The 21,966-nt window shown below is 38.9% G+C and overlaps 1 protein-coding gene across 4 annotated transcripts in view; it reads left to right on the top strand.

Moving 5' to 3' along the window:
- The window catches only part of Mbd2 (methyl-CpG binding domain protein 2), a 61,550-nt gene that overhangs the window by 11,027 nt on the left and 28,557 nt on the right, over window positions 1-21,966 (top strand). The window contains exons 2-4 of one of the 4 annotated variants that reach the window (XR_002383732.2): window positions 474-633; window positions 17,592-17,729; window positions 18,722-18,845. Coding sequence is in view for 3 of the 4 variants with exons in the window: in XM_021229814.2 (XP_021085473.2) it covers window positions 474-633; window positions 17,592-17,729 (298 nt within the window). In the remaining variant the exon portion in view is untranslated. Of the gene's footprint in view, window positions 1-473; window positions 634-2,152; window positions 2,579-17,591; window positions 17,730-18,721; window positions 18,846-21,966 lie in introns of those variants that run through there. The other 3 variants (XM_021229814.2, XM_040741621.1, XM_040741622.1) reach the window with 3 other exon arrangements.

Genomic DNA, 21,966 nt, shown 5'->3' with positions numbered 1-21,966 from the left:
ATGCCAGATTATGTGGATTCCAAATTCAGATGTTTTAAACTGGCTGCTGACTTTAAAAGTTTCTGAGCTCTTGGCGTGGTATATAAGCCAGTGTTTTCCAAAGCCAGTTTGGAAAGGAGTTGGTGAGAATGCAGACTCTTGCAGGGAGTGTGCTGTGCTGTGCTGTGCTGTCTCAGTTCTCAGGCAGTTAGCTGAGTGGTAGAAAGACAATCAGCATGTGCAGTGTGCTCCAGTGTGCACCCAGGCGAGAGCTGTATTAAATGATAAAGTGTCTCTTTCTGCAGAAAGCTAAGGAGTTCCTTCGAGACTTGTAATCATTGCAAAATTAAAACCAAGCCTATATAATTATAATTTGTAACAATCAGGAAAAGAAACTACTGTTAAAAAAGGTTATATAGGAATCTATTTTAAAAGGGTTGTATAGAGAGTTTTAATATTTCATTTTGTACAATTAAACTTTTTTCTTCTTCTAGTCCAAGTGGTAAGAAGTTCAGAAGTAAACCTCAGCTGGCAAGGTACCTGGGAAATGCCGTTGACCTCAGCAGTTTTGACTTCAGAACTGGCAAGATGATGCCTAGTAAATTACAGAAGAACAAGCAGAGACTGCGGAATGACCCTCTCAATCAGAACAAGGTTGGTAAATGTACTCGGGCACAGACATGCACCTCTCAAGCTCTCCACAGGTGTCCCATGTGACATCGAGATCTCTGTTGTCTGAGTGTCTCTCCTCGCTACAGAGAATATTAGAACTTTCAAGCAGGATTTGATTTTCTATATTTGGAAGTACTTGAACAGAGTAATTGTACAGGGTATGTCATTTCAGTATGTTGATAGATCATAGATCAGCAACATGTACTACACTTTGGATTTTTTAAGTATTTTTTTTCTGTTTCCTAAAAATAGGCAACATTACAACATAGTGTATAATTACATTGTAATTCTGAAGTTCAGAATTTGAGAGGGGCAGTGTGACTTTGAAGATTTGATGATACTGACTCCCAAGCATCATTAGTCTCATCCTCAAATTTTTTTCACCAGCCCTTAATTTTCTGGAGCTGCGTGGTTGATCATTCTACAGCAATAAAAAGAAGTCCACTGGAATATGCTAATTTAATTTGATTAAAGCTTTAGTATCTTTACCAAAAGGTCTATTGTTCCAAGGACAACTGGCCATATGTGACCCACAGACAGCTTGCTGCCTTGAATGGTTCCTCTAGGTTACCACCCTTGGTGCTGAGTCAGGAGTTAGGTAATGTCACCACTGCAGATGCCTAAGTCAATGATTTTAATGACACTGTTATCAGTTGTTAAAGGTTTTCATTCCCATGAATCTTAGGAGTCTGTATTTATGTTTTACCATCACCACTTTCTTACAACAGTCTTGTGAAAATAAAGAAGTAGAGGCATTTCATAGAATTTGATGCAACCCTGCTAGGCCCTCAGAAGTGAAGCATTCATTCAGGAACCAGGCTTTGCACTCAGGCAGGCATGGGCTTGGTGAACTGGCTGTGCTGTGCATTAGCTGATATGGTCTATGGTAGTGGAATATCTGATAGAGGCAGACAGCTCTCTGAAGTTGAAGCCTCTGAAGGCCTCAGGTGTTTTGTAGAATAGACTAATAAGATTTCTCCCATAGCATTATTGTGAAAACAAGTGGGAGTTTACATAAAAATATTTAGCAAAATATTGACCCCTGCTATTTCCTTTTTTCCCCCTCCCCTCCTTAACTGCCCCTCCTCCCTTAAATTGTAGTCATCTTGCTACGCACCAAGCTATCTTGCTTAGCATGGTGTTCACTAGAGAAAGCTTTTTGGTTCAGGCTCTTTTCCTCCTTGCCTTTTCCTTTTCTGAAGCACATACACACACTAGTGTACATGTGTGTGTATATATATATATATATATGTGTGTGTGTGTGTGTGTGTGTGTGTGTGTGTGTGTATACGACAATTCATATTGTCTAACACTGCCACTTGAAAACTGTAGCCACAGTGCTGCCCGAGTACCTACAGAAGGCCATAACTGTGAAATAGACAGTGCTTTTAAACTCTCCTGTTGTTCCCAGAATCACATTTTAGCCTCACTTAATGTAATTTGACGCTTTACTTCCTGACAGTGATGGTTCATTAAAAAGCAAACACTAATTGGTCTCTAGTTTGTGTGCACCCCTCTGCTCTAGCTGCTCTGGACTGCTCGCCCCTCCTCACCCTGCAGCATGGCATGCATTTTCAGGACCTGCTTGCTTCTGTGCTGTTCCCTCTGCTTGGAATGCGCTTCCCCTCCCCCTCCATCTGGCGAACTCCTCAGCTGAGGCTCAGCTCCATTGCCTTCATCTCTGGGAATCCTGTCCCTTCCTCCATGGTGACTGCTGTGCTTTGCCATGTGATTGTGCCTGTGCTTCAGCTAGACTGTGCGCTCTTCGGGAGCAGGGACTCTGTTTGGTTTTTCTTTTGTACAGTAGCCCCAAACCCTGCACACAGAAGCCTATTAAATAAATACTCGCTGTTTGATTTGCTAGCCACCAGATTGAAGAAGTTTATAGTGGTAATAAATGTTTACTTAATAAATTCATACAACACGAGTTTGGAAGTGCCTTTTGTTTTTATTGTTTTCTGACATTCTAAGTGGAGTGTGAGGTGCCTGGCCTTGCCTTGATCTGAGTTTTAAAAGTTTTGGGTAAGTAGCCATGAGGGGAGTTGTTGCAAGTTTCAAAGCAGACACCCTTTGGGAGTAACACTGTATCATTACAAGCAGGAAACATTTGTGGTGTAGTTAGCTGAGTGATGTTGTTTTTCCTGATAGTACTGTAGAAAGAGAGCTGACAGAAAACTCTAATGTAGTAAGCTTGGCTAATGTACATTATTCTGTTTTTTAATTTAAAAATTTATTTTTAGAACTGGAGGTACAGTCAACAAAGTAAGGTTTTAAAGAGTATTGATGTATGTCTTCTATAATAAAGAGGTTATTGCTAATGAATGGTATTTTCAAGTGTAATTGGAAAGACTACTCTGAAGAATTGAAGATTTTTTTTATTTTTGAGACTGGGTTTCTCTGTGTAGCTCTGGAGGCTGTCCTGGAACTAGCTCTTGTAGACCAGGCTGGTCTTGAATTCACAGAGATTTGCCTGCCTCTGCTTTCCCAGTGCTGGGATTAAAGGCATGCGGCACCACCGCCTGGCTACTTTGAAGATCCTTGCAAAATGGTTTTTAATTATATTCCAGTGGGTAAGGGATGGAGTGGGCATTGGCTTTGGGTTAACATACACTGCAGTTTTTGTTCTTGCTTTTCTCAAATTTAGACTTAATCTAACCCCCCAATTTGATTGCATTCTTGATTTCATTATACTTTATTGATTTTTCTTGCCACTGCTATAATTGGTTGCAGGCAACCCAATCTTTCAAGGTGATAAAATAGTTGAAATACCAATTGGGTTACTGAGGATCACACTGGAGCTAATGGGGACAGATGGCTCACAATAATGTGTAAGTGACCAACTAGGGTGTGGTGAAGTGATGGCAGTTTTCTCACAGTGCAGCATTCTGGGATGGAATTCTATTAGTTATAGCTACACCTGTGGCTAATGTGTGGATGTGTATGTCTGGTGCTTATCCTGTTGGACAGCACAGTTTTAGATGAAAGGGCAAAATCTTAGCTTCACATGTAAAATATTTTTGTGCATATATGTGTATATATATGCACCCCCAAAAAATACACTGAGAGATTTCCAAGATATCTCAAGGTTTAAGAGATAGGATTTGACATTTTAAGGAGTCAGTAGAGACAAGATGATAATTTTGGGTGGGCGAGATGGCTAAGCAGTTAAAGGCCATTGTTGCCAGGTGTGATGCTCTGAGTTACATTCCCAGGACCCATGTAAACGTGGAAGGGGAGGACACGTTTATGCACACGCACATGTGCTTGCATGAACGGTGGAAGAGGGAGGAGAGAGTAAATATTAATTTAAAACAAGATAATTTCTAAAATTCAGTTGGAGATATTCTGGAATGATCTATATTAGGTTGTAAATGCAAAGGATTTAGGGAACTTGGGAAGCTTGCTTGCATTAAAAATCCTACATTAAACTGAATTTCTTTTGTTTCTGTTTTTTAATACTGTAATATAAATGTTTTAAAAGTGAAGCTACAAAACTTAAAGTACGAATACCCTGATGTTAATATGCCCTACGATGTATTTTCCAAGTTGATATTTGTTAGTATTCAGGCATCTGTACTGGCCTCTCCTTGGAATTCTGATGATACATCCTCAGATGCAGCCACTAAGAGCACCACCTGTGCACATTCACTATGTTTCCTTTTAAAAGGACCCTGCCCACCTCCCATCCTTCTCTCTCTTTCTCTCTCCCCCATCTTCATCTCTCCCCCCCCACTGCTGCTCCTGTCTCCGGAGGCTGATCTCCCCCTTCCCATTTTCCCTTTTTATGATCCCTTTCCCTAATAACCCCTCTGCTTGAACCCTGTAGCATGGCATCTTTCTCTTGTGTGTTGCTTTTCTTAAATTATAACATTGTGTGGAGCAAGTCTTTTTCTGAGTTTAGCTTAGCAGCATTGCCACTCCCTTGGGAGTACGCAGTTCTTTAACTGGCTTCCTCTATGTACTCAGACCTGGTACTTTGGAAAGTAAAGCCATTCTATTCCTTTGGGAGAGATCAGTCCTGTGTCCAGTCTGCCATCTTTGATTCTTCACTAATTAGCTTGGGTAGTGGGAGTAGTTAGAATGTTACTGTGATTACAGGTGTAGAGTTGGGTAATATATGACTGTATCCTAGATTCTCAGACACACAGAAGATACTTGCTTCAATTATCCTCATCAAGTAATGAAACATACAATTTATAGCCCCGTAGTGTAACTTGGGGGCAATAGCTGTAGAGTTTAAAAAACATGTAAGTTAGTGACTTGGTTTGCACTTCAGTTTAGACTTACTTCGAAGTATGGAGACTGGATTAGAAAAGGGTGAAGCTGGAAGTAGGCAAGCTAATTGGGCTGTTTTAGTCCAGAGAAATAATGGCCCAAAATTAATGGCTTCTCAGGAGGTATAGAAAGAGAAGAATCAAGAGAAATCAGTAGATTTAAGTTCCTGCTGGTCACAGGGAGAATTGACGCTTTCTAAAATCGTGGCTTTAGTTACTGCTGTAGTTTGGTTGTAGTTTGTGTCCTAGAGGTTCCTGTCTGGAGACTTGGCCCTCAGCACTGTGATTTTAAGGTGGAAGAGCTGTTGACAGGGTGGCCTAGTGGGAAGTGTAAGTAATAGACTTCCACTTTGATAATGGGTTAATGCTAGCTTTTTGGAGCATTGTGGCATTCCTATAGCAGTGGCTTATTATCAAAAGAATGAACCTAGCCCTTCCCTGTTCACTTGCTTCTTTCTCTGTTTGCACACATGCTCCTTATGCTTGTAGACTGCTACTCTAAAGTAAGACAGCTGTGTGTGTGTGTGTGTGTGTGTGTGTGTGTGTGTGTGTGTGTGTGTGTGTATGAGCTGTCCATGGGGTGGTTGCTGGCAAGGGGACAACCCGTGGAGTGGGTTGGGGTGAAGCTGATGATGGAGTGACAGTAGTTGTATCTCTTAGGTTTCCTAAAGAGGAGCATGTTGGTTCTCATAAGTTCATTACTTGAGGATTCCTGCCCTAGTGATTTGTCTCTTGTAGTGTTCGGTGTAGATACACATAGGAAAGGTACTTTTTCACACTGCAGAATGCAGATGAGATGAATAAAAACTCCCATGGGAATTTGAAAAGGACTTTCCCAAGGTAAGAGCCAAGTCAAGAAAATACAGTATTATAGAAGTATAGAAAATGTTTTTTTGTTAATGCCGTGGAAAAATCAAGGAGGGTAGAGACTAAATCAGAATTGGAACGGACTTGGTGACCTTTATATAACCAATTTCCACACATTGGAAGGTTCAGAAAGCATGTTTTATGCTTGGTCTTTGAAAGTTTTTTAGTTTTTGGAAGTTTTATGATTTGGATTTATTAGGTGAAATGATGTGGGTAAATAGTGAAAGGATATCCAGTGGAAAAACATTTCCCTGCTCCTCAACTCTGTTCTGATTAGTTTCCCCCTTCTTACATGTTCTTTTAGGTAACATGCAATCCTGAACATACTGTTTTTGTATGTGTATGTTTTAACCACCCTATAAGATGGTTAGAACAGCTTTCTCTAAATATTGAAAAACAGCTTGGAAGGAACCCAAATGAGGATAAAAGATTGAAACTTGTGTGTGCGTGCCGCAGATGCTTCTAGGATCCTTTGAATTGTGTGCCATACTTTTTGGGGGATGTTTCTCCTACAGAAAGTTTATCTTCATTAGAACCTCAAATAAATTTGTAGCTGAAAAACTTAACCTTTTTTCTAAAGCAGAAAGGAGAGCAAAGTGTGAGGGGAGAAAAATGGGCCAGGCCATTTGATGTAGCGCAGAGTAACCATTTACCTGATTATGGACCTCTCAGTTGCTGAATAAATGTCTGAGGCTTCTATGTTCCATTCACTGTCATGCATTACTTGTATGGTGTATTGTGGTAAGAACTACTTATCCTTACTTTCAGCCTTCTCAGGATTTCCACTCCAATTGAATACAAAGTGAATGTGTCTTCTGACTTATAGAGAAAGTGCCTATAGGTATAGTTGGGTAGAGAGGGAGTGGATACTTCACATGTGATAGAATTAGTACAGCATGGAGGTCTTTTCAAGGGTTACTAGTGGTCAAGTGTGGGTACGTACTGAATACAGAGTACTGAAGTTTGTTAGGAAATGGAAAAAAGTGGAAGTGAGGAAATAGTTTTGTCTAGTGAGGAATGGCCAAGACTTAGGAGATGTGTGGTGCTGGACACAATGGAATTATTAACGGGATTTGCTGGCAGATTGGATGTAGAGAACGGCAGAAGACTTGAGGTGAGCCCCTGTGTTTTAGATGGAGGGGGTGGATGGGCTTGCTGCTTACTCTGATCCACTTAGGGGAAGAATGAATACGGTGGATGGAAGTGAACTGACGGTGCCAGGTTGAGGTTCCTGGAATACTCAAATGCGGATGTACGGTGCAATGGGCACACTGGACTAGTACAGAGGTCAGCTGGAAAGTCACTGGCACACACACAATATTCCAAGAAATGGGACTTGTGAATTCCAGACACAGACACATACAGGATCAAGCCCTGAGATGATCTAGAGTTTGGCTAAGGTAGATGGATTGAGAAAAAGATCACTAGTTTGTAAGGTAGGGCAAAGGAGAGAAGATACACATTCCAGAAAATAGAACGGCTGCTGTTGAAGGACTGGCCAGAGGAGGACAACATTTTATTGAGTTTGACATTTTAGTTACTTTTCTTTTTTGAGATGTGGTTTCTACATCACCTTCAGTGCCCCTGATCTCACTGTGTAGACCAGGCTGGCCTTGAACTCACAGAAATCCATTGAGATTCAAGGTAGCATGCATCACCATGCCAATCTTTAGTTAGCTTCAGAACACTAGATTTTGTGAGAGCAGAAGACAAATTGAGTTGTAATGTGAAAAAGATAATATTGGTCAACAAGGACAGCATTCCAGTAAACTTTCTTCGGTAAGGTGGAGAATCACTAGATGAGAAATGAAAGAGACACCACTTTGGTTGAGCTCTGTCTCATTTCAAAGATTGGAATGGCTAAAAAAAGGACCGTGAGAGAGTAGAAATTGTGGAGATCACAAAAATGAAATGTGTCTACAGATGACAAGACCATGGGACTATACCAGTTAGGGAGGAGTGTGGAAGGCACAGGAGACTGAGAAAACAGGATAGTCAGTTGATGGAGATGGGGGTCAGAAGAGGCAGAAAGCAGTCTTGAGAGGCGAGCTGCACACAGGAAGTAGAATGTGGAGACTCAGGCCACACTGAGATGTGGATCTAGAGTTGCTGTCTTGACAAATCTGTAACAGTAAAGTCAGATAAGTGAGGTTGGGCAGGGGAAGGTCAAGGACTCAGTTTTGGGTGAGTTATTCACAGATGGAGGTCATTAGAAGGACAGAATTTGGGATGAAAAAGACAAAGCATAATGAACTGAAAAAGAAAAATGGTGGAGTAGCCAGATGCCCTGGGATCTAGAAGCTGGTTCTTTGAAGGAGAAAAAAATTGAGACATGGCTAGAAGTGACGAGGAGATCAGAAACCTCCTTCCTGGTCCTGAAGACTGTTTTAAGGGGTCGGGGAAAGCTGGTGAGAAGGCTCAGAGGGTGAGCACTTGCTGTGCAAATCTAAGACCTGAGTTCAAGCTCTGTAACTTACATAAAGATGAGAGGAGAGACGGTTGTCTTCTGACCTCTGCTCATGCATTCCACTCAAGCACACTCCCACAATAATAATACAAATAATTTAAAAAACTAATAGAGATGGGCATGTGGTTCTGTGATAGATGATTGAGTCTAGGGATTGTTTCTTTTACATTTTACACCAACAATTTTGATACAGAATTTGGTGATTACATTTAATTATAATTTTTTACTTTAGTACTTTTAAATTCAAGAGAGAAAACAAAGACTAATCAGGCTAAATGTGTGGTGGCATTTTGCCTCTAATTAACTTATTGGATGGAATTGTCAAAGTCTGGGCAAGCATGATTCTCAGTTTGGAAATACTGTACAGAAAGTCTCAGGCAATTATATTTGAGTTGGGGGTGGTAAGTCACCCATAAAAATTCCAGGTGCTATGCAATGAACTCAATAATGCAAAATTGACTAGGTGATACTTTAGGTTGAACGATGAGAACTAGTTTCTCTGCTGGTAATTTTTGGACTGAGTTCTGGGTGACAAGTGGCCAGTCTTCAAAAACTTGAGAAAAGCATTCTATGCAGAGGAAAGAGCCAGTGCAAAAATCTTTAAGAAAAGATGCACCTAGTATGTGAGTACAGAAAGAGGGTCAAGGTGCTGGAGTTGAGTGAGTGGAGAGTGGCACCCAGCTGAGGATAAAGAAGAGTTGACGAGTCCACTCAGGTTTTGATGCCAGCACAGGGAATGGTGTGGCATGATGGCATACTTACTGTTTGAAGCTCCTTGCAGGAAGTCATGGACTGGTTATAGTACATGTGGAGAATATTGTAAAAGCATAAACAGAAACCAGGCTCTGTATTGGGAGCTGTTAAGACTTGTCCAGACAGAGGTGATGATGATGATGACTTAGGCAGTTTAATGAATAAAGAGAATAAGAGGTAGCAAAGAAAACTGATCAGTTAGTATTCTCTTGTCCAAAGAATTTATGGTTTTCTGTTATGTACAGAAATATCCTTAACAAATGTGGGTAGAGGATATTTATCTTAATGAAGTTAATTATTATTAATAGCATCCAGTCTTTATGGCTAGTTTGAGTCACGGATTTAGAAATTTGGGTTGATAAATATGGTTAGGGATAAAAAAATACCTCTCCAAATTGTTAGGTTGATGATGAATAGTTTGTTCAGTATATTGTTAGGCTTGCCCGACTTCTCAGGATTCACATGAATCCCTCTGTAACAAACTTGTAATGAGGCCTGGGTTTGGTTTTCAAGCTAACAAGGGTGGTAGATTGGAGGACATGGCTGTGTGTACCGTGGCCTTCACATGATTATATTTGGTCGCTCAGTTCTCCTAGTAATTTCATTAAACTTTCTAGGTCTTGAGGTGTTAGCCCACTTTGGTAGACCTAGAATCTGAGGTCACTGTGTCATACAGAAAAACCTTTTGTGTCACTGTTTCCACAGTTCTCCCAAGGACACATACACATGACAAACAGTGTTAGATCCCCTGGAGCTGGAGTTACAGCAGTTGCGAGCCCTCTGACATGGGTGCTGGGAACGGACCTTGGGTCCTGCGAGAGCAGTAAGCGCTCGCAATTGTTGCGCCTTGTCTACATCCCTGTTTTGTGTGTGTACAAGCATGTGCTTGCCTGCACATACACATGCACATGCCTGCCTGCCCATATACATGAGTTTATGTTCACTACTTATACGCAAGAACCTCTGGAAGCTGGAGGAGAGCATCGGATCCCCTGGAACTGGAGCTGCAAATGGTTTTGAGTGTCTGGGTAGGTGGTGGTAACTGAACCAGGGTTCTGCAAACGTAATGTGTCCTTAGCCACAGAGCTATCTTTACAGACCCTGTATATACTTTTAAAAAGCTGTGATGAATTGCTAGACAGTTTGCATTGGTGATGTTTGATTTTGTAGAATTTGAAATTGCTACTTGAGGATAATCTTGATTTTACTCTGGCACACCCAAGATACGGCTGCCCTGGAAAAACTCAAGAGGTTAGTTACATATACAGATTTTGATATCATGGCTAGTATTTTGTTAATGCAGAAACAGCTGCTATTTGTCCATAATTTATTTGCCAAGACAGTTAAATGATTTTAGTGGTTTTCCTCATCACCCTGCCTTCCAGAATGTATAGGCTAGGCAGGAACTTTTAAAAAACGACATTCAGCTTCTGGCTTGTACCTAGCACATAGTAGGCACATAGCCTTTGTTCAGTCACTGGTTAAAAACTGCATCAATGTCATCACATACCATTTTATTTGCTCTGTATATGAATCTTTTATAATAATTGCCCTCATTAACTGATAAGGAAATTGGTCTTAGCAATACTGAATCTTTATTTCCCAATTGGGACATAACTATCTCTGGAACATGTGTATTAAAAGCCACAGAAATAAAATGGTACATGAATGATACTTTAAAATGTCAGTTGTTTATGAACACTGGGAAAGTAGTGGAAAATTAACAATTGAGAGTAAAACCTCCATGCTTTGGTTATAGAATCTATACAGTGGTGAACTGTACTTCATACAGCTTTTCTCGTAAAGCTGCAGTTGGCTCCAGGTTTAAGAGAACCTCCTGCTCTTGCAGCAGACCAGTGTTTAGTTCCCAGCACCTACAAGGTGGCTCACAAATGCTTGTAACTGTGGTTCCAGAAGCCCTGATTCTCTCTTTAGACTTCTTCAGACACTACCCTTGTGTTGCACATACATATGTGCAGGCAAACACACTTGCACATACAAGGTAAAAACCTTTAATAACAATAAATCAGGCTAAGAAAGGTGATATTTGGACTCTAAGTGACATGTAACTTAGCATGGATATCTGTCTGTAGGGTGTTGGAGATCAAACCCAGGGCTTTATTCATACAATGCAAGCACTTTGAGATGGGTTACATCCGTACCGTACACTGATTTGAAAGGAACCCATTTCAGCATATCCTTGATGTTCCACAAACCATGTGTACTTCCCTTCAGCAGATCTATCACCAATCTTTCCTTCAGAGACAAGCACACATCTCCCTTGTTTGCAGACTACAATGGTACCTAATGGTATGTTTTCAGTAGAGGGGCAGTTGGGAATCCTGGGTTGAGAAATGAATCACTTGATAACTTCTTCCACCAAAAAATCCTGTGCTTTTAACAAAATGTAGGGAACATTATGTATCTGCCTACTGATTATTGAAGGTCTCTTTTGTTTATGTTTTTGGTTTTGTTTTGTTTTTTTTTTTTGATGGCTCACTGTGATATTTGAACACAAACTTTTTAAAACGCAACTCAAGGAAGGTCTGAGTCACATAAGATGAACTCACCCATTTATGTGAATAGGACTTTTCGTGCCACCTTAACTATTAAAAAGGGAATATGAATAGAGTTGATCCTAGCTAGCAGTTAAGAATACTTATCTAAGAACATGAAGCTACTTTATAATTGCTTCAGTCAGGCATGGTTGTGTGTGCCTGGAATCCAGGCACATGGGAGGGTGAGGCAGGAGTTGGGAGGCCAGCCTAGGCAATAAAGCAAGAATCCCATTTCAAAAACTTGAGAGCTGGGTGGTGGTAGCCCATGCCTTTAGTCCCAGCACTCGGGAGGCAGAGGCAGGCAGATCTCTCCTGAGTTTGAGGCCAGACTGGTCTACAAAGCTACATAGGGAAACCCTATCTTGAAAAACAAACAACAACAATAACAGAAAAAGAACATGAGGAACAGAAGACTCCACCCACTGCTTTCTTTTGAGCTGTATTTCCTATCTGAAGTAATAACTTATGTTTAGTAATTATGTTATAATATACCATTTTTGGTAAACCAGAGAGTTTATTTTTAAAAACATCATTGAGAGATTTATATGATAATGGAAACTATAAAAAATCACTATCAGTATGCATAAAATACTGATTATTAGTATTGATAATACTGATAAAATACCAGTAAATATTTTCAAGTCTAAAATTGGAAATAAGTGGTAATGGAATTTTTGATTCAAAAGGCTTATGTAAAATGTAGGCTGCTGAAGTGCTCATGTGCAAAGGGTTGATAACGTTCTGTCAGTTTGTTACAGTAACTAAGGATAACTTCTGATAGTTGCATTTGTCATTATTTTAGGTAAAATACAAGCTGATATCAGCTTCATAGTACAATGAGCTGCATGTCTTTTCAGAGTTCTGAGAGGGTAGGGATGCAAACACCTGGCAGATACTGATTTATGACGTGCTCTTCATCGCTCGTGTTCTGTAACCAGGTTGGGTCACTGAAGTGTTCCATGTTATTTGAGACCCCGTTGTTCCAGCCCCACTACAGCCACCTGTGTTGCATGGTTCTTAAGTCTTACATTCCAGGCTTTTGTGGAAGGTCATTGAAAAAGGAAAAAAAAAAAAAAAGAAATCTGCTTACTAATTGTGTTGCTTAGTACCACAATTACTTTTACTCTAGCTTTAAATGTAACTTATTTTTAGAATTTTCAAGTTCATGAGCTGGGGCTGTTTACAATATTGCAGTGAATTTGCTGGGTTAGTTTGTAATGTAAAGGATCTTCACTTTTTATATCTAAAGAGAATGATTTTGATTTTGTGACCAGCTATAATCATGATTCATGTCAAGGTGATTTTTTTTAAATGCCCATGCTTATGGCAGCGTTCCAGTAATTTAGGACAACTCAGGTAGCTGATGGCCATGAATTAAGTGACTCTGGTAGTCCTTAGGGGAGAGTGGTAATACAGTTTACTGTGGGCTTTTGGGAAGCTGGTCAATCTACTTTGCAGATTGCCCAAGAGAATATTTTAGAATATAAAATTAATTGTCAAATTTGTTGGCCAGTTAAAAGAAGAAAAAAATGCTTGCAAAGTCAAGAGAATGATGAGGCATATTCTTTAATATCTTACTTTGTGCAGTTGTTTTCTTTAGGAATTAGGCTAGGATTCTTGGATGGAGTGAACCATCTCACTAGATAGTGGGACCTAACAATTTATCTTGAATATTTTAGCAAGCTCTTCTACTTTTTCTTTATTTATCCAAGAGCATAAGTACATAAATATCAACCTTAGTGGTTTTTTGTTGTTGTTAGTTTTTTCTTTCTTTCTTTCTTTCTTTCTTTCTTTCTTTCTTTCTTTCTTTCTTTCTTTCTTTTTTTTTGAGACAGGGTTTCTCTGTGTAACCCAGGCTATTCTTGAACTTGCTCTAGAACATGCTGGCCTCAAACTCAGAGATCAGCCTAAACTCATAGATCTGTTTACCCCTGTGTCCTGAGGGTTGGGGCTTAAGGCATGTGCTGCCACAACCCTGCCAACCTTAGCATTTTTAATACCAGTAATTTCAGATGTTCCAAAATTCAAATCTTTGTGGATTTGTAGTTTGTGCTCTTTTTCGTGGCAACTCCCAGACGGTTGGCTGAATATCTCCTTTCCGGCCACTGACTTCCAGAAACTCATCAAAGAGAATGATGAACACAAGTTGTACATTTTATAAGTGCACGGCCACAGCCACAGCAGTAGCTGCTGATGCTCTTGGTGAAGACTGGAAGGGTCATGTGGTCTGAATCAGTGATGGGAATGACAAACAAGGTTTTCCTGTGAAGCAAGGCGCTTTGACCCATGGCAGAGCCTGCTGTTGAGTAAGGGGCATTCTTGATATAGACCAAGGAGAACTGGAGAGAGGAAGTGCAAGTCTGTTCAAGGATGCATCATGGATGCCAATATGAATGTTCTCACCTTGGTTATTCCTGAACTGACAGATATTACTATTCCTCATTAGTTGGGACCTAAAAGAGCTAGCAGAATCCGAAAGTTTTTAGATGTCTCTAAAGAAGATGATATCTGCCAATATGTTGTAAGAAAACCTTTAAACAAAGAGGGTAAGAATCCCGGGACCAAAGTGCCCAAGAATCAGCGTCCTACAACACAAACACTGTTACATTGCTCTGAGAAAAAAAAAAAAAACAAAGAAAAAGGAGGCTGCAGAATATGCTAAACTTTTGACCAAGAGAATGAAGGAAACCAAAGAAAAGCGCCAGGAACAGATCCCCAAGAGACATAGGCTGTCCTCGCTGAGCGCTTCTACTTCTAAGTCTGAGCCCCGTCAAAAAATACGTCTTTAAGGGTAACAAATAAATAATCATACATTGAAAAAAAAAGATTTGTAGTTTGTCATAGTGAAGAGTATCCTCTGCTTCATCTTTCTAGTGCAAGTTTCAGACTTACATGTGCTGTATACACAAACGGTTATAAATACTTCTGTATCCACTAATGCCATATTTGTTCTAGTACAACAAAACTTATTGTTCTCTATTAAAGAATATAAACGTTAACCAAACAAGATAATGTTTAGTGACATATATTCATATGATAATCTTAATGGCAGCAGTTATCTTCCTTAAGAATTAAGTTAGTTTTCTTGAAGAGTGAACATTGACCTTAGGTTGGATTACTTTGTTGTTTAGGACCTTAAGATGTTCCAAATGTTGTAAGCCAGAAGCTTGATTCCCTGCATGCACTCCAGAATTACCACAGGAAATTTAAGATCGCACACCCCTAGTATTCACAAAAAAGGAACAAGTCTGTCCTTCACTTGGAATCCCCATGCTAGTGAGGCAGACAGGAGGCCTCTGGCTTTCTGACTGTCTAGTCTAGGCAAATTGGTAAGTTTCAGGTTCAGTGAGACACCTTGTCTTAAAAGTAAGGTGAAGAGAAGAAGACACATGCCATCGACCTGTGGCTCTGTACACAGGCATGCATCCTCACACCAGACATGTGCATAGACAAGCACATGCATACACACAGAAGCACTCTCTTTATTTTCATTAAAATTGTATTCTGTGTGTGTATGCACATGTGCTCATGTGCATGTGTGTGACCGTTCCTATTTCATGGCATGTGGGGGATTAAATTCTTTCCTTCCATCATGGAGCTTCCAGGGATTGAACTCAGGCCACAAGTCTTGGCCACAAGCTACTTTGTCCACTGAGCAATCTTGCTGGCTTAAACTGCATAGTTTTTAAAGTTGGTTTTCTTCAGTGGTTATTTTGTAATCTGTCCCTTGAATTTGCACAGTGATGGAGTATTAAGATAAAGCTAAGTATTGTGAGAGCCATTTGAGTAAATGTTTCTCTGAAGGATAAGAACACTCATTGGGAGAAAGTTAAGATAAAATAACGACAAGAATGCACAGTAGATACAGATGAGGAATGTTTGTTGTGGACAAAGGAGATGGGAAAAGGCATATTGAATAATGGATTCAAATATAACTGAAGTCATAGCTGCTTACATGCCAGGTTTGCTAATATTATGTAAGCAGTGGCCACAGACTCCACACTTATATGGTTCATACATCTAATGCAAATGTGAGTTGTCCAGGAATGTCAGAGGACACCTTGTTCCTCTAGTGGGCAGCTGTGATTAATGCTCAACTAGGGTCAGCTTTCAGTGTTTAAGAGAAGCTGGGAGTAGATTTTATATGTGGACTCCACAGTCAGTTCACTAAAGTCCCCTGAAAGCTGACAGCACACATGTACAGTTAGACTTGGACTACCTGCCACCAATCAATAATCTGTGTTTAGACCAATGGTTCTCCACACGTGGGCATCAGTATCCTTCACTATTGGAAGGATACATTGGCACTGTACCAGTGCCAGTTCCCTGGCTCTACGTCATGCCTACTGGATCAGAAGCTCTGGGTATAATGTCCAATCCTCTTCCAACAAGCTTGGGTGATTCTGATGTGTACTCAGATTTGAGACCTACTCTTTGGTAGTACGGAACTACACATTACGATTCTGTATGGAGATAGTAGTAAAGGCATTAGCTCAGCAAGTATAAGTTAGTGAGTGGACCTCTACATAAAAAAGTAAGGCATGGATTGCTCTCAGTGTATGGCTTTTATATCTTTGTCAGAATCAAAATAACAATTTTCTCCTGTCCTTTTGTTATATCACTCCATTAGGTATTGCAAATGAAGTTAACAAGAGTTCTGTTTTACAATTTGACCTTATTAAAAAACATGTCTGACATTTTATTTGCTGAATTCTTCAAACTTGATAAACATTTCACATGGCTTTTCGAAGTTTTGATTTTAAATCTTTCCAAAAGCATGAAGTGGGACACTTAACAGAAATAAGGAATGCCTATCAGGCTGGGTGCATGCTTGTCACAGTCAGCCTGAGCTTCATAATGTGTTTCTATGCAAGCCTGGGATATGTAGTGAGACACTGTCTCTGCAAACCAAACAGGAATGCAGGATGTTTATTCCTTATACAAAATACTTGCCATCAGAAGTGTTTTGGCGTGTTTTTTTTTTTCTTTCAGATTTTGGAATATTTTCACATAATGTAGGTAGGTAGGCCTCACTTGATGGTCAAATCCAAGTTTGGGCTTGTCTATTGGTTTTCATATACATGCTCATATCATTTAATGCTAATATTTGTCCCTTGAGGGGGGAAGTCCTCCTATGTATATATTTGTCTTATTGGTTGATAAATAAAGCATTGTTGGCCTATAGGGAAGCAAGATAGGTGGGAATAGGAGTCGAGGAGGATTCTGGGAAATATAGTAAAGAGGATAGAGTTGCTATGATCCCAGGAAGAGAGGACCCATGAGGATGGCGTCCTTGGTAAGACCTTATAGATATACATATAATAGTAGTCATGGGTTAATACTTAAGACAGAACTAGCCAATAGGAAGCCCTGGACATTGGTTGACAGCATTGTAACTAATAGAGTCTCTGTGTGTTATTTGGGATTGGCACAACATTGGGACCAGGCTAGTGAGAAGAGTTATCATAATAGTCCCTAGTCTTAGAATGTAGAAATAACTGTTATCCCAATTGCTGTCTTAAAGTTCTTATTCCTTCTCTGATATATTCATTTAATATCCTTAGTATTCTGTTAATTAGATAATTAATATCACAAAGGATTAAAAGTATACCTTAATTATGGAAAAACTTAATATATAATAAAGTGCTTAAAATGTACTATTGGAGGGACTGGAGAGATATCTCATCAGTGAAGAACTCATATTCCTCTCACAGAGGACCTGAGTTCAGTTCTCAGCACCTACACAGTGCTCACAACCATTTGTAACTCCAGTTCTAGGCCATTCTAATGCTGCTTCTGACCTGTTCATGCTCTTGCATACATGTGGTGCACATACATACACCCAGGCACATACACACACAAAATAAATATATTTTAAATGTACCTTTAGAATACTTAAAGTACAGACACAGACTGAGAGTTGGAGTAATCTTATTTAAAGGCATGGATTTTGAATTTAAAAGGGTGTTGATTCAATTTTGTTTACATATATTATTAATGAAAACCCATTTCTATTCACAGGGTAAACCAGACTTGAACACGACATTGCCAATTAGACAAACTGCATCAATTTTCAAGCAACCAGTCACCAAAGTCACAAATCACCCCAATAATAAAGTGAAGTCAGACCCACAACGAGTGAATGAACAGCCACGTCAGGTAAGGGACTGATTTGTCCTCCAATCATACTTTGCAGAAAATTCTGGTAGTTTTACCAGACATCATTCAAGTAAATTCTGGTTAAATTGGAATGCGTTTGAAAGAAAGTTTTATGTCCAGGGCTCTTATAGAGAATAACCGTAGTAATTTAAGATTTAATAAAAAAATACTTTAGAAGTTAATTAAAGTGAATCTAGCTAATATTATTGGCAACAGTTTATGATTTCTGTGTTATAATATTCCTCAAATTTGGTTGTGCTAATCTTAGTTTTTAAAGATTATGTTTCTAGGGATAGTATTTCCTAGAAAGATGAACTGTGCAGTTTGTGTTGTATTTGGTTTGAACACATTTTCTATTATTTGGAAATTGCTTCTCTCCCCCTCTGTTTCTGATTTCTAATTTCAAAGAATCTATCCCAAACCTTTAAAAAAAAAACACAAAAAAACCAGAATTAGATACAATTTGCCAAATGGGTATATTACTGTGAGTTCTGTTTTTGTATAAGTTCAATGCATTTTCGCTTTCAATATTTCTTCAACTTATATCCACCCACCAGAAACTTGTCTTAGACAAAGGTATTATCTGAAAGTCCTCCCTGCTGCTTAACAAGGTCATACAGCCAGGGACAGAGTGTGCCACACTCTCAGCTTTCCAGGTTGCTCCCCCTGGTGTGTTTGGAAGTTAGGTGCTCCAAGAATTTCAGTCACAGCTGGGGTGAGGAGGCGGAGGAGAAACACTGCGTTTTCTCTCTTTTCTTTATTTCCTCCCACTTAATGGGTTAGAAACACAGATTGGCCTATAATGAGTATCTTTTGCTTGAATATTTTCCACTCCATCTTTTCATTTGAATTTGTTTTTCACTAGTCCTTCAAGTGTTTCATCTCCAAACTTCACAAAGGACTGGGCCAAATCTCTCAGACAGTTGCTCTAGAAAAAAACTACAGAAAGAAATTCAGTTCCCACATCGTCTGTAGTGTTTTTTCCTCTTCAGGTGAGCCAGGAAAACAGAAGATGTTTGGAGCCACATTGGATCAGCATCTTGCTATAGATGTCTCAAGATTTGAAGTTCTAAACTTGCTTTACTGTTGGTCCCCAAGAGATTCAACAGGGGCCATGTAAGTGTATCACATCAAGTATAAAAGATGCGTACCTGCATGTGCCATTAGGCTCTGGTCAACACATAGGTTTTCTTTGGGCCATTCAGCTTTCTGTGTGAGGCTTTCCCCTCTGTTTTACTACCATGTGCAGGATAAACACAAAACCGCTGGTGGTTTTAGTGTGTTCAGTTCAGGTCAACAAGGAAGGGATTCTGCCATCTTGAACTCTGCCTGTCTTTACCAAGCTGTTCTCTGGTTGTATTCTTTTGCAAATAAGCTATGTAGTCTTGAATATATGTCCTTTGACTTTTTGATGACTTGAAAATTGTTTCCTTACAAAAGTTTTTATTATTTGAAAAATTTGAATGTTTATAGCTGATTAAAATGCTTCCCAAACCAAGAAGACAGATGTAGAGTATAACCTCTAATGACACCATTTATGATGGAAATTTGAGTTGTCTTATTGAGAACAGGTATTATTTAATAGATTTTATCTTTATCTTTTCTTTGCCAGATCACACAGTATAAACCTGTGAGCTTTATTTAAAGATAATTGATTGACAAATTTTGGTCATTCTAACAGTAATTTTATTGCTTACTGTACCTGAACTCAGTCACAGATTGTAAAAGCTGTTGTAGCTGTGCGGTGCTGGATGTGTACCTATCTATAGAGATCAGTAACCAAGAATTTTAAAGCTGAGCTGGGCGTTGGTGGTGTGCCTTTAATCCCAGCACTTGGGAGTCAGAGGCAGGCGGATTTCTGTGAGTTCCAGGCCAGCCTGGTCTACAGAGTGAGTTCCAGGACAGCCTCCAAAACAATACAGAGAAGCCCTGTCTCAAAAAAAAAAAAAAAAAAAAAAAAAAAAAGAAAAAAAGAATTTTAAAGCTGAAATGAACAGAATGATACCTCTCATTCTTTGTTTTGTTGAATATTTTTGAATTTTCTCTCTTTTATTATGGTTTATGGAATTATTCTCAAATGAAAAGTTTGTATCCCTTTTTCTCTGTCTCTTGCCAAAGAATTTTAGCATCATTCTAGCACAAATCTTTTGAAGGTTTGCCCTTCCTTTTAGCTAGTGTAGGCAGGTGGCATTATAATTATTTAGCAGGTTACTTCTGCAAACATGGCTGTTTTTCCTGTTATTCTCGTGTAACCTGACAATATCTTTAGGATTTTTTGATTATACCAAGACATTGCCTTCCAACCTAAGAGCTGAAATAAGATTTGAGTGCTGTGTCATCAATCTGAAGAGAATAAAGAGATCATTTTTATAATTGTGTCATCTTAAAATGTCTAGTTTAGATACAGGTGTTTAGTAAAATGATGCTGGTTTTAATTATATTTTGGTATCTATATATATCAGATGATAACTCAACCATTTCATTGTTGGGTAGATGGTTGACAAAGATATATGAAGACAAAAATAATTCTAATTTTGTTACTTATTATTATATCCAGTAAAATAGGTCAGCAATATAAATTTCCCATTACTCAATTTGGCAAAGTTATTTTTATTAGGCAGTGGATGAATTTGACGATGAGACTTATATTTCTAAGGTTCCCATAGATAACAGATATTCTTTAAATATATCATTCTCTTTTACTAAGGTGAGTGTTATGAGCATTGCATTTTAGGCCTAGAATTAAAATAAAGTTTCTGTATTTTTTTTTTTTTTTTGGTTTTTCGAGACAGGGTTTCTCTGTATTGTTTTGGAGGCTGTTGGTCCAGCCCAGCCTCGAACTCACAGAGATCCGCCTGCCTCTGCCTCCTAAGTGCTGGGATTAAAGGCGTGCACCACCACTGCCCAGCTCTAAGTTTCTGTATTTTAATTTAAGCTTCACCTCAGTAGGTTTGACATGCTAGATGAGAAAAAGACAAATTGGCAGTCCTGTATTTACAGAACAAGCATTTTATAGGTTATTTATATAGGTTATTATGTAATTGTCCAATATGAATTCTGTAAAGTATAAACTATGAATTTATATGGATTGACTCTTTAAAATGCGTTATCTTTAAATGTTCAAACTAGCATATTTAAAAATACATTAAAACAGAATTTATTAAACCAGCAGGATATTTGTGTATACGTTAAGACTGTAAAGTAGAAATGGAATGTATTGACTCTGGTTACAGCAGGGTAAGTAGCAGTCATTTTCATATGTAGCAGCAGCATGTTTGTCATTTCATTAGATGGAAAGCATGGAGGGAAGTCTTCTGTCAGATTGTGACTCCCAGTGGAGTCATTGCAAATCCTTATTTAGATATGTAAGACACATTCAAGTTTTTAAAAAATCTAATTGCATTGCAATTTTATTAAAGATGTCTTTCCTATTGACTTCTTTGAATATGTGTGTAGCTCACTGTTTTGAGTCTTTTTCTTTAATACTCCCATCTTTGATGCTTTCTGGTCTCTTGTGTGTTCCTTTTATCTTCAAGCTGAAGCAATTTCAGTTTTGAGTTTTCATTTCCTTTTGAAATAATTGTGAAACTAACAGGGCCAATACACCTTCAGTACTATTGAGAGTCTCTGGACATTGTTTTTCTTGAAGAGTAATCATGTTTTTCTGTAGGATTAGTATTTGAAGCAAGTGAAGATGTGTGCTTGAATATACTACTTGATCTATTTTGTCTTGTTTTTCTAGTCCTTCTTCAAAGTATATTTAACTTTCCTTTACTCCCTCCTGGAAGCCAGCCAGCCTTTTCTTTTAGAATGAGTTGCTTAAATTTTATTAGAGGAAACTTCCAAGATGAAAGAAAAAAATTAAAACCAAGTACACTTGAAGTTGTATGTGAAACGTCTATCAGTTAATTCAGCGTTGAGATGTTATAATCCAGAAAATGACTATTCATTGCAGGCATTCTAGCATTCTTATCCTCTGTAGCCTCAACAGTTACTTCTAGTATGGTCTCATCATAATGAGAAACATCCCCTGAGAGGATATTATACTCCTTTTATCTTCTCTAGACAGAAAAATTGGCTGCGTAGGCAGAGAACATAGAAGACATGTTCTGTGTGAGTTTCAAGTGTTACTCTAAGGAATTCTGGGAAGATGTCTTGTAAAGAGTACTAGGTAAATAGTGTAGACTGGTGCTATGGCTGATCAAGAAGGCAGGGCTACTGTAGCTAGGAAATGTGG

Source organism: Mesocricetus auratus, unplaced genomic scaffold, assembly GCF_017639785.1.
Source record: "Mesocricetus auratus isolate SY011 unplaced genomic scaffold, BCM_Maur_2.0 Super-Scaffold_6730, whole genome shotgun sequence".
NCBI lineage: Eukaryota > Metazoa > Chordata > Mammalia > Rodentia > Cricetidae > Mesocricetus > Mesocricetus auratus.
Note: the sequence above shows the minus strand (reverse complement) of the source record. Positions and strands in the feature narration are given on the sequence as shown.